This window comes from Capra hircus, chromosome 21 (assembly GCF_001704415.2).
Source record: "Capra hircus breed San Clemente chromosome 21, ASM170441v1, whole genome shotgun sequence".
Classification (NCBI taxonomy): Eukaryota; Metazoa; Chordata; class Mammalia; order Artiodactyla; family Bovidae; genus Capra; species Capra hircus.
In genome coordinates, this window is record NC_030828.1 from 25,098,076 (window position 1) to 25,113,412 (window position 15,337).

Genomic DNA, 15,337 nt, shown 5'->3' on the forward strand with positions numbered 1-15,337 from the left:
GCCTTCCTAACTACTGTGTTATAGCAAGTTTGGGCACACCCATTGGTAGACCAGGAGACTTTCTCCAGAACCAGTCAAAAACAGAGTGTACCCTCTAAAACCTCACGGGCTTCGTGCTCCTGCAGCCAGACAGTATGGACTGCGTGGACCTGGGCCGACTCCGGGAAACACTCAACCCTGCGGGACCCAGAGGGTGCAGAAACATGCCTGTTGGGGATGCAAGTAGAGTGCGCTTTGGGGAGATGCGCGCTGGCGGAGGCGGCCTCGCCTCCCCTTCGCTGAGACTCTCCAGCAAGAAAGCGGGGCGGAGCAGCGAAGGGGGAGTGTCCCCTTCTCCAGCCCAGCCAGCGCGCAAGCGCAGCGATGCTCCCTGGCCCGCGTCCCGGGCCCACCCCCGAGCGCGCGTCTGCGCTCTGAACCGCGGGTCCGGAAGCGCGGCGCCGGCTCGCGCCACGTCTGAGCTGCACCTTGTCCGGGTCCCGCAGCTGCCGCCCCGCCCGTGCGGAGCGCACGCCCGAGCCGCGGCCTGCCGGACTGGACCGGGAGCATCATGGGTGGGGTGGTCCCGCGCTCCGCCTCCGCGCTGCCGCTGCTGCTACTGCTGCTGCTCCAGGCGGAGCGGCCGCGGGGCGCCGAGCTCACCTTCGAGCTGCCGGACAACGCCAAGCAGTGCTTCCACGAGGAGGTGGAGCAGGGCGTGAAGTTCTCCCTAGACTACCAGGTGAGACCGGCGCCTCCTCTCTCTCCCGCTTCCAGGGCTTCAGGGGTCACTCGTGCGCCCCCAGCTGTAGTAGCTGGAATTAGCCAAAGAGGCTGCAGAGGGAGGCGGGAATGACCAGAGACAAGGAAGTCAGAGCCCGCCCGAGACGGGCCGACTAGCCAGGGAGGTAGCACCGCAGGTGCATGCCCAGGAGGGGGATGCCCGGGCGGCTCCGGCTTCCTGGGGAGTTGATCTGAATGACCTGAGAGCGCGTTGACTCTACAGAACGCCATCTATGGCACCAGCCTCTCTGTCCCAACGTTTTTTGGACAGCCTTGTCCCCGCCTGTACTGGAAAATGGCAGCGAGAGGAAATGGGTTCGTGGTTTTATTTTTCCCCCTTCTCTCCAGCGTTTGAAGTCATAGTTAGGGGGAGGGAGGGTGCTTTGGAAAGGAGTCCACGCAGGCTTTGAGCCTGGCAGTGTTTACAAGGAGTGGTGTTGTGGCTACTGCCATATGGCTCAGAAAAGCTCCAAGCTCCTGCACTCTTGGCTGGTGTGAGAGTTCTCATGGCTCGCTGTTGGGGTGTAGCCGGGGAGGGGGAGGCGGTAGGGAGCAGGTAGGTCTTGAGTGAGAGAGCTGCAGATCTGAGTTTAGGCAATCCTGCCCAAATATCCAGACAGGCGTCTGATCGTGGACACATACTGGCAGGCATTACAGAAGGGACACATACTGGCAGGCATTACAGAAGGGAAGTGGCTCGGGCAGCAAAAGGGAGGGTAGGCAGTTTGATGGGCCCTCTCTGACCAAAACCACTAAAAGAGGCTGTGCATGGGGACAGCATCATGTGTCCTGGCCTCTGAGCCATTCATCTGGTTACTTTCACATTTGTGGACAGTGTGCAAACTGCAGCTGGGTAAACAGGGGTCACCCAGACACAGTCGTCAAAAAAAGTGATCCTTGTGGGACTTCCCTGGCGGTCCAGTGGTTAAGAATCTGCCTTGCAGTGTAGGGGACATGGGTTCAATCCCTGGTCAGGAAAGTAAGATCCTACGTGCTGCAGAACAACTAATCCTATGTGCCACAACGAAAGATCCTGTGGGATGCAATGAAGACACAATGCAGTGCAATAAATAAATACATGAATAAGTATTTGAAAACAGATTGTTGTGAGGCTGGAGGGGCCTGAGAGGTCATCAGGTCCATGCTAGGTCAGAAACCGCTGTTATGGGCTCAGCATAAGTCTGTACATGTCCAGCATTAGGAATCTCACTGATCACAAAGCAATTTCTTCCATCTGTACAAAAGGAAATATTAACGTCTGGAAGCAGATGGAGGCCTTTGACTGTGTTCTTTGATGGACCTTAGTTCTAGTCAGTGGCCATCCCTGTGATTCTGCCCTTAGCAGATCTTATCTTTCCTGTGGTGCAGTTTAAACTAATGACTCCCCTGGTAGTCACTGATTCTGTGAAGGCTTCAATCTGTATTTGCCTTCCTCTTGCATTTCATCTGCAATAATATAAACCTCCAGAGCCTCAGTTTCCTCTTGTGTAAAGTGGGGAGAATTAAGCTCTTTGCATCCTTTTTTTCCAGAATTTTTTTTTTTCATGTGGACCATTTTTAAAGTCTGTTGAATTTGTTACAATGTTGCTTCTGTTTTGTGTTTTGGTTGTTTGGCTGTTAGGCATGTGGTATCTTAGCTCCCTCACCATGGATGGAACCTGCACTCCCTGCATTGGAAAGCAAAGTCTTTTTTTAAAAAACTTTTAATTTTGTATTAGAGTATAGCCTGTTAACAATGTTGTGGAGGTTTCAGGTGAACAGTGAAGGGACTCAGCTATACATATACGTGTATCCAGGAAGGCAAAATCTTAACCATTGGACCACCAGGGAAATCCCATGGCTCTTTGCACTCTTGCAGAGCAAAACTTTTGGAGTGAATCAGACATGGATCCAAGTCTTAGCCTTGTTACTTTCACGCTGTGTGATGTGAACAGTTCACTTCAATTCTCTCAGCCTCAGACTCCTCCTCTGTGAATTGGGGAGTGTCATGGCACCTCCTTTAGAAGGTTGTAAAGACTAAAGGAAAACACTGTTCGTGCCATCTAATCACACTGGCCGGTTAGCTTTTGGTAAGTGGTGGTTGCCCCCTGGTGAAAAACGGCCTGTGGATCTCTTTTATGGTTGTCAGGTCATCACTGGAGGCCACTACGATGTCGACTGCTTTGTGAAAGACCCCCTGGGGAACATCATCTACAGTGAAACCAAGAAACAGTATGACAGCTTCACGCACAAGGCCGAGGTCAAGGGCGTGTATCAGTTTTGCTTCAGTAATGAGTTTTCCACCTTCTCTCACAAAACCGTCTACTTTGATTTTCAAGTGGGCGACGAGCCCCCCATTCTCCCAGACATGGGGAACAGAGTCACAGCTCTCACCCAGGTGAGTGGACGTCGGCACCAACAGTCTGAGATGAACCGCCTCCCCCCGCCCCCGGCCTATTCCTCCTTGTCTGTCCTGGTCTTGGCTGATGAACAGTCACCAGCCACCCACCTCCCAGTCTGAAGTTGCAGTATTTGCTCTGCCCGTGTTCACATCTAGTCCTAGAAGACCTTATGGTTCTTCTTTCTGGTTCCCCTTCTGGTCTTCCTCTCCATTCTTTAACTGTGTCCCTGCAGTACTTTCTTCTGATATTCCCACGTTCCCATTTAGTCTGACACAGCACCGCTCTCAAAGCACACACAATACGTGCCTCTCTGCTCCTTCAGTGCATCTGCATCAGAAAGACAAAATCCTGCTTTCTATGGTGTATCAGTTAAGGTAACAAGCTGCTATCACAAGTCAACCCCAAATATCAATAGCTTAATACAATGGGAATTTTGATTCTCACTCAGTAATCTGGAGAGTGGGGGTGGGGGTGGAGAACTGTCCTTCATGGAGTGACTTGGGAAACCAGGCTCCTTTTTGGTCATCTTTCCACTGTCCCTTACGGCTTCAGAGTCCTCTGTTTCTTGCCACCAAAAATTGGAAAGAATGAGAAAGCCCTGCCTGCTTCTTAAAAACCCTGGCCCAGAAGTGACACCATTACCCCTGCTCATATCTCATTGTTGAGAAATAGTCGTGTGGACAGTCTGGGTGGATGGAAGGAGGGCTGGCACATACATTCCTGTTAGGCAGTTGATCCCTAGTGACAGCTCCACATCCTGACAGAGAAATGGTGACACTTTTGGAGGACAGATAGTCATCTGTGTCACCCAGGGCTCACGGTTAACTATAATTCAACCTCAGCCTCCTCCATCAGTCTCTCCTCCTGCTGTTCAAGCTCCTCCCTCCCAGACACAGACTCAGGCTGGAACTGTTGTGTTATTTACCCATGGGCCCTCAGCGCCCCGGTGCATGGAGTGTGGCACAGAATAGGAGCTCACCAAAGATTTGTCAAGCAACTGAGTGGCAGGACCCAGGAAAGCCCCCAAGACGGGAATGACCATATGTGGCCGCACCTGTCCCAGAACCAAAGCCAGAGCATCTGAGTCTCTGGTGAGACCAGGTCATCTTCTGGGCTGCCCTCCAAACTGACCACAGGCTCCATTCCTCTGTGGCTTTGATGATGGGTTTATTCTCTGAGCAGCTGGAGGTTAGTACTGCAGTGTGCAGTCAGTAAACACTACCTACTTAGGGCTACTGACATATTAATGTTAAAATTCGCTTCCTTGTTTGCTCTGTAACAACACATCTGTCTAGTGCTCAATAGTCCCAAGTGGCTGGTGCCCATGCGTGGAGAGTTCTGCTGGGCATCATTGTATTTGAACTTGGCAACATGAGTGCTGATAGACAGTCCAGCCCAGAATGTGTCTTTATGTGTAAGAGCTTTCACAACCTGTCCTCTCAAGAGTTCTGTTGGTCGTTGATGAAATAGCTTCTGTGCTGAAGATTTTGTAAGTTTCCAGGAGCCGTGGGTGTGCTCAGTTGCTCAGTCGTGTCCGACTCTTTGCCACCACATGGACTGTAGCCCACTAGGCTCTGTCCGTGGGATTCTCCAGGGAAGAATGCTGGAGCAGGTTGCCAATTCTTCCTCCAGGGAATCTTTCCAACCCAGGATCAAACCCACGGCTCCTCCTTTGACTGCATTGGCAGGTAGATTCTTCATCACTGTTGCCACATGAGCTGAGAGATTTGCCCCTTGACACAGTGGAAAAGAAACCAGTAGAGAAAAGGCTTTGTGGGTTAGTGCAGTTGTTGTTCAGTTGCTCAGTCGTGTCTGACTCTTTGCAACCCCATAGACTGCATATGCCAGGCTTCCCTGTCCTTCACCATCTCCCGGAATCTGCTCAAACTCACGTCCATTGAGTCAGTGGTGCATCCAACCATCTCATCTCATCTCATCTCATCGTCTGTCACCCCCTTCTCCTGCCCTCAGTCTTTCCCAGCATCAGGGTCTTTTTGTGAGTTAGCTCTTTGCATCAGGTGGCCAAAGGATTGGAGTTTCAGCTTTAGCGTCAGTCCTTCCAGTGAATATTCAGGGTTGATTTCCTTTAGGATTGACTGAGCACAGGCTGTCCGAGGGACTCTCAAGAGTCTTCTCCAGCACCACAATTTGAAAGCATCAGTTCTTCAGTGCTCAGCCTTCTTTATGATCCAACTCTCACATCCATACATCACTATTGGAAGAACCATAGCTTTGATTGTATGGCCCTTTAGTCAGTAGAGAATAGGCTTTGTGGGTTAGGGCAGTAGAGACATTCTTTCCTGGAGCCTCAGAGTTGCGTTTTGTTGCAGGAGAGATTGCACTTGCTGCTTCTGCATCTGGGGACCTCATCCTTACTTCTGCCCAGATGCAGAAGAGACATTTCCTTCTACTTCTGAACCTCTGTCCCCCCTCCCTGATTGAGTGGGCTTCTATCTGTGTCTGCCTCCGACAAAGCTCACTTGCTAATGCCGGGCATGTGCTTCCGTCTGCACTTGTGCCCGGAGGATGCTGTGATTAGAGCTGTGTCTTTTCTTTTTAATAATTCTGTTTCTTTATTTATTTTTGGTTGTGCTGCGTCTTACTTGCTGCTCAGTGTTTTCTCTGGTTGCGGCAAGCAGGAGGTTACTCTCTAGGTGCGCTACACAGGCTTCTCAATGCAGTGGCTTTTCTTGTTGTAGAACATGGGCTCTAGGGCAAGTGGGCTTCAGTAGTTGTGGCTCCCGGGCTCTAGAGCACAAGCTTAATAGTTGTGGCGCACAGGCTTAGTTTGCCCCGTGGCATGTGGGATCTTCCCAGACTAGGGATTGAACCCACATCTGCTGCATTGGCAGGCAGCTTCTTTACCACTAAGCCACAAGGGAAGTCCCAGAGCTGTGATTTAAGGGTGAGGGTTCTCAGGGGAGGGACCAATTGACTCTTCTAGGAGGTTTGGGAAAGTCTTCGCAGGGAGAGTCTTAGCTGACAAGCGACGGTGTGAGTGCTCGTCCAGGAGCATGTCTGGCATAGGAGGACGGAGGGCCTCCCAGGTGGCGAGAACAGCAGATGCAGGTATTCAGGGCATCACTTTCCTCCTGGGCCCTGATCTTAACTTTGCTCTTACTTTGCTTGGCACAGATCCCCTCTCTGCCTGCAGCTGTCATGTCTCTTCCCATGAGGCTTCGTCTAGGTCAGCACTGAGCCAGAGGCCGTGTGCTGTGGCACTAGTATCAGCCTCGGGGAAAGAACAGGATCCAGAGTGACCAAGTCCCAGGCAGGAGGGACTGTCTTCACCCTGAGTTCCAGAACGACCGGGCTTCTAGCAGAGGACACGGGCCAGGGTTCCTGCTGAGGGAGGCCAAGCTTGAAGCGCTTCCAGCATCCCGAGAGTCTGGGCAGGTCCTAGGGGAGGCTGGAGGCTTCTGACAGAGGTCCAATGTCCGGGGCTGCCTCAGTGTTGGTCAAGGGAAGATTAAAGTTTCCCTGACTCTTCTCTAAGGCCAGCTCACACGACACTGCCTCTGAGTTCTTCAAGAATTTAAAGAACCAAGTACAGTTAGTCTCCTATGTACGAACAAGTTTTCTTCCGAGAATGCATTCATAAGTCCAATTTGTTCCTAAGTCCAACAAAGTATCCAACTAACACAATCATCTATATAGGTTTATAATACTCTTCACACAAATAATACATAAAAAACAAACACAAAAGATAAAGGAAACATTTTTAATCTTATAGTACAGTACCTCGGAAAGTACAGGAGCACAGTACAACAGGTGGCACGCAGGGGCTGGCATCGAGTCAACAGGCAGGAAGAGTCGCTGACTGGAGGAGGGAGTGGAGGTGGGAGATGGTAGGGATGCAGGGTCGTCAGCAGCAGGAGGTGGAGGGCAAGCTGCACTGTCACGCCTGACCGTGGTGGCATGCACATTTGCACCTTTGAAAGTTTGCAGCTTGAAGGATCGTACGTAGGGAACTTGCTTTTATCCGTGGAGGCCCTGAAGAGGTGAGGCTGAGTGAATTTCCTGACAGTTACAGAGTGAAGACCTGGGCGCCAGCAGGTGGTGGAGATAAGATGGGAGTGGGCATGGGATGTAGGAAAGGGATAGTCCCAGGGGCAGAAGGATTGGTCAGTGTCTCCAGAGACCACCTGTCAGGATGGAGTAGTGCCCACCATCCCCGTGAGGCTCCAGGACACTGGGAACTAGCAGGGTTGGAGGTCTCAGCAGGGTGAAAGTCACTCCCTGGGAGAGCTGGGGACCCCTGGCCCTGGGCAAACAGAGCTGTTTGCAAAAAAAGGGCCTCTGCTGGCTTCCTGCTGGGCAGGAAGCAGGCTGGCCAGGCTGCCTAACTGAAACTTTGTGGAAACAAGCGGAATTGGTGTCTTAGGCAAACAGCAATGGCAGGTCCCTGAGAAGGGAGGAATGATGTTTCTCTGCTAACGGCTGCTCCCAGTGTCTGTGGATCTTGGTGTCATGTTGCTCTTGGTCTCTGGGGCCCATGCTAAGTTTCGAAGGGGTTTGCTGGTTCCAGACGCCAGGAAGACTGTAGAACACCACCTCTTGCTCTGTTAACTCTGAGGACTGACCGCCTTCCCATCACTGATCGGGTCTGAGGTTGTTCCTGTGAAGGTCTCGGGCCCTCTTCAGAGACTCACGGTGCTGGTCTCTGGCCGGTGACATGCGAGCCAAGCCTCTGAAGTGATGTCTTCCTCGGCAATGTGGCATGTCCCCTGCCCAGGGTGTCTGCACCTGTGATTTCTGAGTCCTCCTCGGTCTCTCTTCCTCCCTGCCAACCCTGACCTCACTCCTTCTCCAGCGACTCTGGACTCTGGGAGGAGGGTGGAGGTATCAACCTGTACTGCTGAATGCTCAGGCCAGGCCCAGGGGTCCCAGGAGCACCCAGTTCAAGTGAATGAAATGTATACCTTGAGTTTCTGAGTGAGTGTGCAATGGAGGTAAACACAGGATGGAATTCCAACCTGGAGAGCCAAGGAGCCCTTCCCTTGTATTTAAAAAGCAAAGTATGGATTTATACATGTTGAACGTGTGTGTGCATATGTGTACACATGCATATGCATGCATATACACACGGCCATTCAGATGCAGGTGTACATATATATACGTATATCTCTGTCCATCCCGCTGATTTCATCCCACTGATTTTTAGAGACCTGTTACAAAGTCTCTAAATGGCTCCCAGATCCACTAATCTTAAAAAAAAAAAAATTATTTCTTCGACTGCGCTGGTTCTTAGTTACAGCAAATATGATCTTTAGTTTCAGCCTGTGGGATCTAGTTCCCTGACCAGGGATAGAATCCAGGCCCCCTGCATTGTAAGCGCAAAGTCTTAACCAGTGGACCACCAGGGAAGCCCTAGTTTCCAGCTTCTTATATTGAACTTCATGAACAGTTCACCTTTCCAGTATGGGAAGCAGTTGTCTGTCGGGTGCTTATGAAATTCTGTAGCCCAGGAACCCATTGTCCATAGAGTTTTCTAGGTTTTGAATGTTTTAGAGGTTGCCAGTAAGGACATGTTCTTTCACAGGCATAATGTCTTAGTTTTCCATTGCTGAGTCAGTATTTACTACAAATGGTTGAAATTAATAACCGTTTATTATCTCACAGTTCTAGAGGCTTTGCTCAAGTTCTTGGGGCTGAAATCAAGATCCTAGTGGGGTCAGGCTGTCCTCTGGAGGCTCTGGGGCGTCTCACACTCACTCAGGTGCTTGGTGGAATTGAGTTCCTTGCAGTTGGCGGTCATGCACTCTGCTCTTAGGGTTCTTTCTCTGCTCCTTGCATGTGACCTTCTCCATCTTCAGAGCCAGCAGCAGTGTGCCGAATCCTCCTGTGTCCATCTCTCTAACTTCTCCTTCAGCTGTCAGCTCGAGAAAGCTCCCTGTTTTGAGGGGCTCTCAGGCTCCCTGGACAGTCTCAGGTGTGACATATAGTTGTCATAGTCACAGCTCATTGTATTCACAGCTTCCTGGGGTTAGAGCAGGGACCTTGGTAGTGGTGGTGGGGACATAGTCAAAGTTCTGCCTGCTCTACATGGTTGTTTAGCAAGTAAAGAAGTTGTGAAGTAGCACGTGTTACATGTGAGTATACGCATGTGTATGTGCTGACAGGCACACGTGTGTGTGTCTTTGCCCTTGTTTGTATGTGGGTATGGGTCTATGTACATGAGAAGTGTATGTTTTCATTTATTTGTATGTTTTCCTAGAAGTGTAGGGAGCAGTTTTTTTTTTTGTTTGTTTGTTTTTTAATTTTTACTTTATTTTGCTTTACAATACTGTATTGGTTTTGCCATACATTGACATGACTCCACCACGGGTGTACATGCGTTCCCAAACATGAACCCCCCTCCCACCTCCCTCCCCATAACACCTCTCTGGGTCATCACCGTGCACCAGCCCCAAGCATGCTGTATCCTGCGTCAGACATAGACTGGCGATTCGATTCTTACATGATAGTATACATGTTACAACGCCATTCTCCCAAATCATCCCACCCTCTCCCTCTCCCTCTGAGTCCAAAAGTCCGTTATACACATCTGTGTCTTTTTTGCTGTCTTGCATACAGGGTCGTCATTGCCATCTTTCTAAATTCCATATATATGTGTTAGTATACTGTATTGGTGTTTTTCTTTCTGGCTTACTTCACTCTGTATAATCGGCTCCAGTTTCATCCATCTCATCAGAACTGATTCAAATGTATTCTTTTTAACGGCTGAGTAATACTCCATTGTGTATATGTACCACAGCTTTCTTATCCATTCATCTGCTGATGGACATCTAGGTTGTTTCCATGTCCTGGCTATTATAAACAGTAGGCAGCAGTTTTGTAATAGAATGAGCAGTAGATTCAGAAATAAAGTGAAGGTGTCAGTCTCTCAATCATGTCCGACTCTTGCGACTCCATCGCCTGTAGCCTGCCAGGCTCCTCTGTCCAAAGCAAGAATACTGGAGTGGGTAGCCATTCCCTTCTTCAGGGGATCTTCCTGACCCAGGAACTGAACCTTAGTCTTCTGCACTGCAGGCAGATTCTTTACCATCTGAGCTGCCAGGGTAGATTCAGAGTCTAGTGTAGTTGGAATTTACGTCATGCCCTGCCATTAATTTGCTGTGTGACCTTGGGCAAGTCATGTAGCCTCTCTAAGACTCAATTTCCTCTTTAATATATGCAGTAAGCAATCAGTCAGCCCTCCGTGGCACTGGGGGTAATGACCCTTGCCTGTCAGGGATATGGTAAGTGTTAAATAAGAGCTCAGGAAAAAAAAGGAACACAGGACAGTGTTTGAAAGCATAGTCTCAGGACTCGAACAGTTGAGTTTTTATTTATTTGCCTGCACCAGATCTTAGCTGTGGCATGTGGGACCTAGTTCCCCAACCAGGGATTCAGCCCAGGTCCTCTGCATCGGGAGCAGCCCTGACAGTTGAGTTCATATCTGGCTTCCCTGGTGGTTCAGGTGATAAAGAATCTGCCTACAATGCGAAAAACCCAGGTTCGATCCTTGGGTTGCGAAGATCACCAGGAGAAGAAAATGGCAACCCACTCCAGTATTCTTGCCTGGAGAAGCCCATGGAGAGAGAACCCTGGAGGGCTTCAGAGCACGGGTCGCAAAGAGTCGGACATGACGGAGATGCGACTAACACTTTCACACGTCTGCCATCTCCTAGCTCTGTGACTCTGGACGAGTTACCTGACCTTTCTGAACCTTAGTTAGGCTTATTATGAATAAAACTGTGTCAGACCCTTAGTGCAGACACATCGTTAGCACTCAGTAGTACCTAGGATGTTGATGATGGAGTTTGCTTTGTGTGTGCCAGTTTCCATTCTTCTTTTCTGAGGGTCAGTAGCAACCTCTTTGCTCTTCCTGCCCAGATGGAGTCTGCCTGTGTGACCATCCATGAGGCTCTGAAGACGGTGATCGACTCCCAGAAGCATTACCGACTCCGGGAGGCACAGGACCGGGCCCGCGCAGAAGACCTCAACAGCCGAGTCTCTTACTGGTCCATCGGCGAGACCATCGCCCTGTTTGTGGTTAGCTTCAGCCAGGTGCTACTGCTAAAAAGCTTTTTCACAGAGAAACGGCCCATCGGCAGGACGGTCCACTCCTAGTTGGGGTGCTCTGCTCCCAAGCCCTTGGCACCCTGAGACAGAGCAGCCCCCTTGGGCCCCAGGCTCCTGCGGGCTGGTGGGTGTACCCCAGGGTGGATGCCCTGTCACCTCACCTTCTAATCAGATGCTTGGTCCTTGTCCTCCAGCAGCTGGAGCTCATAGAGCCCAGTTAGCAGGAGGCATCGAGCTGCCTTATATGTGCAACAGTGAATGTAGAAAGGGTCTGACCAGGCAGGGACTGGCTACTGTTGGGGGCAGGCAGGCCGCCATCCAGTGGCCTGGCCAGCAGAAGGAATCCCAAGTGCCCCGGCCTCCAGGGCACAGCTCAGGGTTCTCTCTCCTTGCTCCATGATGCACAACCCATTTGGCTTCTGTGTCCTCTCCCCTGTGGAGAAGACTGGACCTTGAGTCTGGGCTTCCCTCCCTTGAGCTCTCTGTACCTGTGGAAACCAGGCCCTGAAGCAGCTTTGCAGAAACCCCACCCCCGGGGAGCCCTGGAATCGGCCCTGGAAGCAAGAACAGGATGGTAGCTGGGTGCCTTGGCTGGTTGGGTATCTCCTTGGAGGTGGGACTCCGGCTAATAAAATCTGAGTGTGAGCACCATAGAGACTTGCGTCTTTCTTTCTTTTTTTTTAAATTAATTTTTTTAGGTGTTGTTGTTCAGTTATTAAGTCATCTCTGACTCTTTGTGATCCCATGAACTGTAGCCTGCCAGGCTCCTCTGTCCCCCACTGTCTCCTGGAGTTTGCTCAAACTTACATCCATTGAGTCGGTGATGCCATCCAAACATCTGATCCTCTGCCTCACCCTTCTCCTTTTGCCCTCAGTCCTTGCCACCAGTGCCTTTGCCCAGCATCAGGGTCTTTTTTTAGGTGTAATATTTTGTTATTTTTAATTGGAGGATAATTGTTTTACAATGTTGTATTGGTTTCTGCTCTACAACGATGTGAATCCGCTGTAAAGTGTACATATATCCCGACCTTCTTGGACCTCCCTTCCCCCTCACCCCACCCCTCTGGGTGATCACAGAGCCCCGAACTGAGCTCCTTGTCTGCACAGCAGCTTCCCATCAGCTGTCTGTTTAACCCATGGCAGCGTATATGCATCAGTGCTACTCTCCCAGTCTGTCGCATCCTCTTCTTTCCCTGCTGTGTCCACAAGTCTCTAAGTCTGCTTCTCTGTTCCTGCCCTGCAAACAGGTTCACCTGTAACATTTTTTTCTAGATTCCATATGTGTTAATGTATGTGTTAATATATAATACTTGCTTTTCTCTTTCTGACTTCACTCTGTGTAACAGGCTTTAAGGTCATTTTTTTAAATTCGTTTTTTATTGGTGTATAATTGCTTTACAACATTGTGTTAGTTCCTCCTGTGCAGCAAAGTGAATCAGTTGTACATATACATATAGCTACTCTTTGTGTCCCTAAAGGAGCTCACAGCTTAGTGGGGATCACTGGCAGGCATGTAAATAATCGGAGTGTGACAGAGCAAGTTATGCTTGAGAGGTGGGTCTGTGTAGACGTTTGTGGAGGGGGCAGTAAGTTACTCTCCTCTCAGCTGAATGAAAACAGTGAAGTAGGGAGCTGGTGACTTTGTGGTGTCAAGACTAGTGGTTACTCTGAATGACTGAGTCATCATTTCATTTAAATATAAGGGCTCAGAACAGAAAATGCCAAGACTGAGCAGTACTGAGTGGCTGTCTCAGGGTCATGGCCACAGCAGCCACAGTGGCCTCCTTAAAATGTAAGTCGGATCCTTCACTTCTGGTCAGAACCTTCCCCGTGTCATGCATGTTGCTCTCAGTTCATGGCTAAGTCCCCACTGTGGTGGTGAAGTCCCGAAGCACCTGGTGCCTCAGCCTCTGGCCCTGGAAGCCCCTACCCTATGCCATCCACTCTCTGCTTTCAAGTCCTGGCTTGCTATTCCCATCACACCAGGCCATGCCCCTAGCCCAGGACCTTTGCACAAGCTGTTTCCTCTATGAGAACACCCTCTCCCTGCTACCTGCATGAGCTCCTCCTGACCAGTGTCATGTTAGCTGTGAGGTCTCCCCTAATGACTTTATCTAACATGGCATCATCTCGCCTCGCCCCGGCCGGCCACGCCTGTCTTGGCTTTACTTCTCTGCATGTCATGTATCGCCACCCACAGATACGTTTACTTGTCTGCTATTGTCGTGCTTACCTCATAAAGATGGAAACTCCAAGAAGGCAGGGCCTTTGTTTACTGCTGTATTCCTAGTGTGTAGAATAATGCCTGATAGATGCTAAGCTCTTAATATGTGTTAGTTGTTAGATGAACAGCCTTTCCCATTCAGCTCAGTCAGTTCAGTTCAGTTCAGTCGCTCAGTCGTGTCCGACTCTTTGCGACCCCACGAATCGCAGCACGCCAGGCCTCCCTGTCCATCACCAACTCCCGGAGTTCACTCAGACTCACGTCCATCGAGTCAGTGATGGCATCCAGCCATCTCATCCTCTGTCGTCCCCTTTTCCTCCTGCCACGAATCCCTCCCAGCATCAGAGTCTTTTCCAATGAGGCAACTTTTCGCATGAGGTGGCCAAAGTTCTGGAGTTTCAGCTTTAGCATCATTCCTTCCAAAGAAATCCCAGGGCTGATCTCCTTCAGAGTGGACTGGTTGGATCTCCTTGCAGTCCAAGGGACTCTCAAGAGTCTTCTCCAACATCACAGTTCAAAAGCATCAATTCTTTGGCGCTCAGCTTTCTTCACAGCCCAACTCTCACATCCATACATGACTCCTGGAAAAACCATAGCTTTGACTAGATGGAACTTTGTTGGCAAAGTAATGTCTCTGCTTTTGAATATGCTATCTAGGTTGGTCATAACTTTCCTTCCAAGGAGTAAGTGTCTTTTAATTTCATGGCTGCAGTCACCATCTGCAGTGATTTTGGAGCCCCCCAAAATAAAGTCTGACACTGTTTCCCCATCTATTTGCCATGAAGTGATGGGACCAGATGCCATGATCTTAGTTTTCTGAATGTTGAGCTTTAAGCCAACTTTTACACTCTCCGCTTTCACATTCCTCAAGAGGTTTTTTAGTTCCTCTTCATTTTCTGCCATAAGGGTGGTGTCATCTGCATATCTGAGGCTGTTGATAGTTCTCCCGGCAATCTTGATTCTAGCTTATGCTTCTTCCAGCCCAGCGTTTCTCATGATGTACTCTGCATAGAAGTTAAATAAGCAGGGTGACAATATACAGCCTTGACGTACTCCTTTTCCTATTTGGAACCAGTCTGTTGTTCCATGTCCAGTTCTAACTGTTGCTTCCTGACCTACATACAGATTTCTCAAGAGGCAGGTCAGGTGGTCTGGTATTCCCATCTCTTTCAGAATTTTCCACAGTTTATTGTGATCCACACAGTCAAAGGCTTTGGCATAGTCGATAAAGCAGAAATAGATGTTTAAATGCATACTTATCAAATATCTAAATAGTAGATCTTGAGGGCAGATATCATGTCTTTCATTAAAAAAACAAACCAAAAACCCACAAATCTGAAATCCTAAGCTGTTTTAAGTGTTAATAGTGCCTGGAAAATCACATGGATGGAGGAGCCTGGTAAGCTGCAGTCCATGGGGTCCTGAAGAGTCAGACACGACTGAGCGACTTCGCTTTCACTTTTCACTTTCATGCATTGGAAAAAGAAATGGCAACCCACTCCAGTGTTCTTGCCTGGAGAATCCCAGGGACGGGGGAGCCTGGTGGGCTGCCGTCTATGGGGTTGCACAGAGTTGGACATGACTGAAGCAACTTAGCAGTAGCAGTGCCCTGTAGGGAACAAAATAAACAGTCTACCTAGAAAGAAGCTCTGTAAGCCTTACTTAGCTTGATTGAAAGATAAATCCTACTTAAACCTGCTCATAGAGTTTTGATGGTATTTCTTCTCTCTTAAAGTTAAGTACCGAGTAAACATAAGAGATTTTTTATGAAGTATGTTTGGAGTATTCATTGTTGGGTAGTTGCTCAGTCATGTCTAACTCTCTGTGACCCCATGGACTGTAGGCTGCCAGGTTCCTCTGTCCATGGGATTCTCCAGGCAAGAATACTTGAGTGGGTTGCCAT

At 49.5% G+C, this 15,337-nt stretch overlaps 1 protein-coding gene across 1 annotated transcript; it reads left to right on the forward strand.

Annotated features, from left to right (window-relative positions):
- Positions 414–11,863, forward strand: TMED3 (transmembrane p24 trafficking protein 3). Its single transcript, XM_018066537.1, has 3 exons — positions 414–721; positions 2,891–3,139; positions 11,022–11,863. The coding sequence occupies exons 1-3, from the start codon at positions 551–553 to the stop codon at positions 11,256–11,258; spliced, it is 657 nt and encodes a 218-aa protein (XP_017922026.1). The 5' UTR covers positions 414–550; the 3' UTR covers positions 11,259–11,863.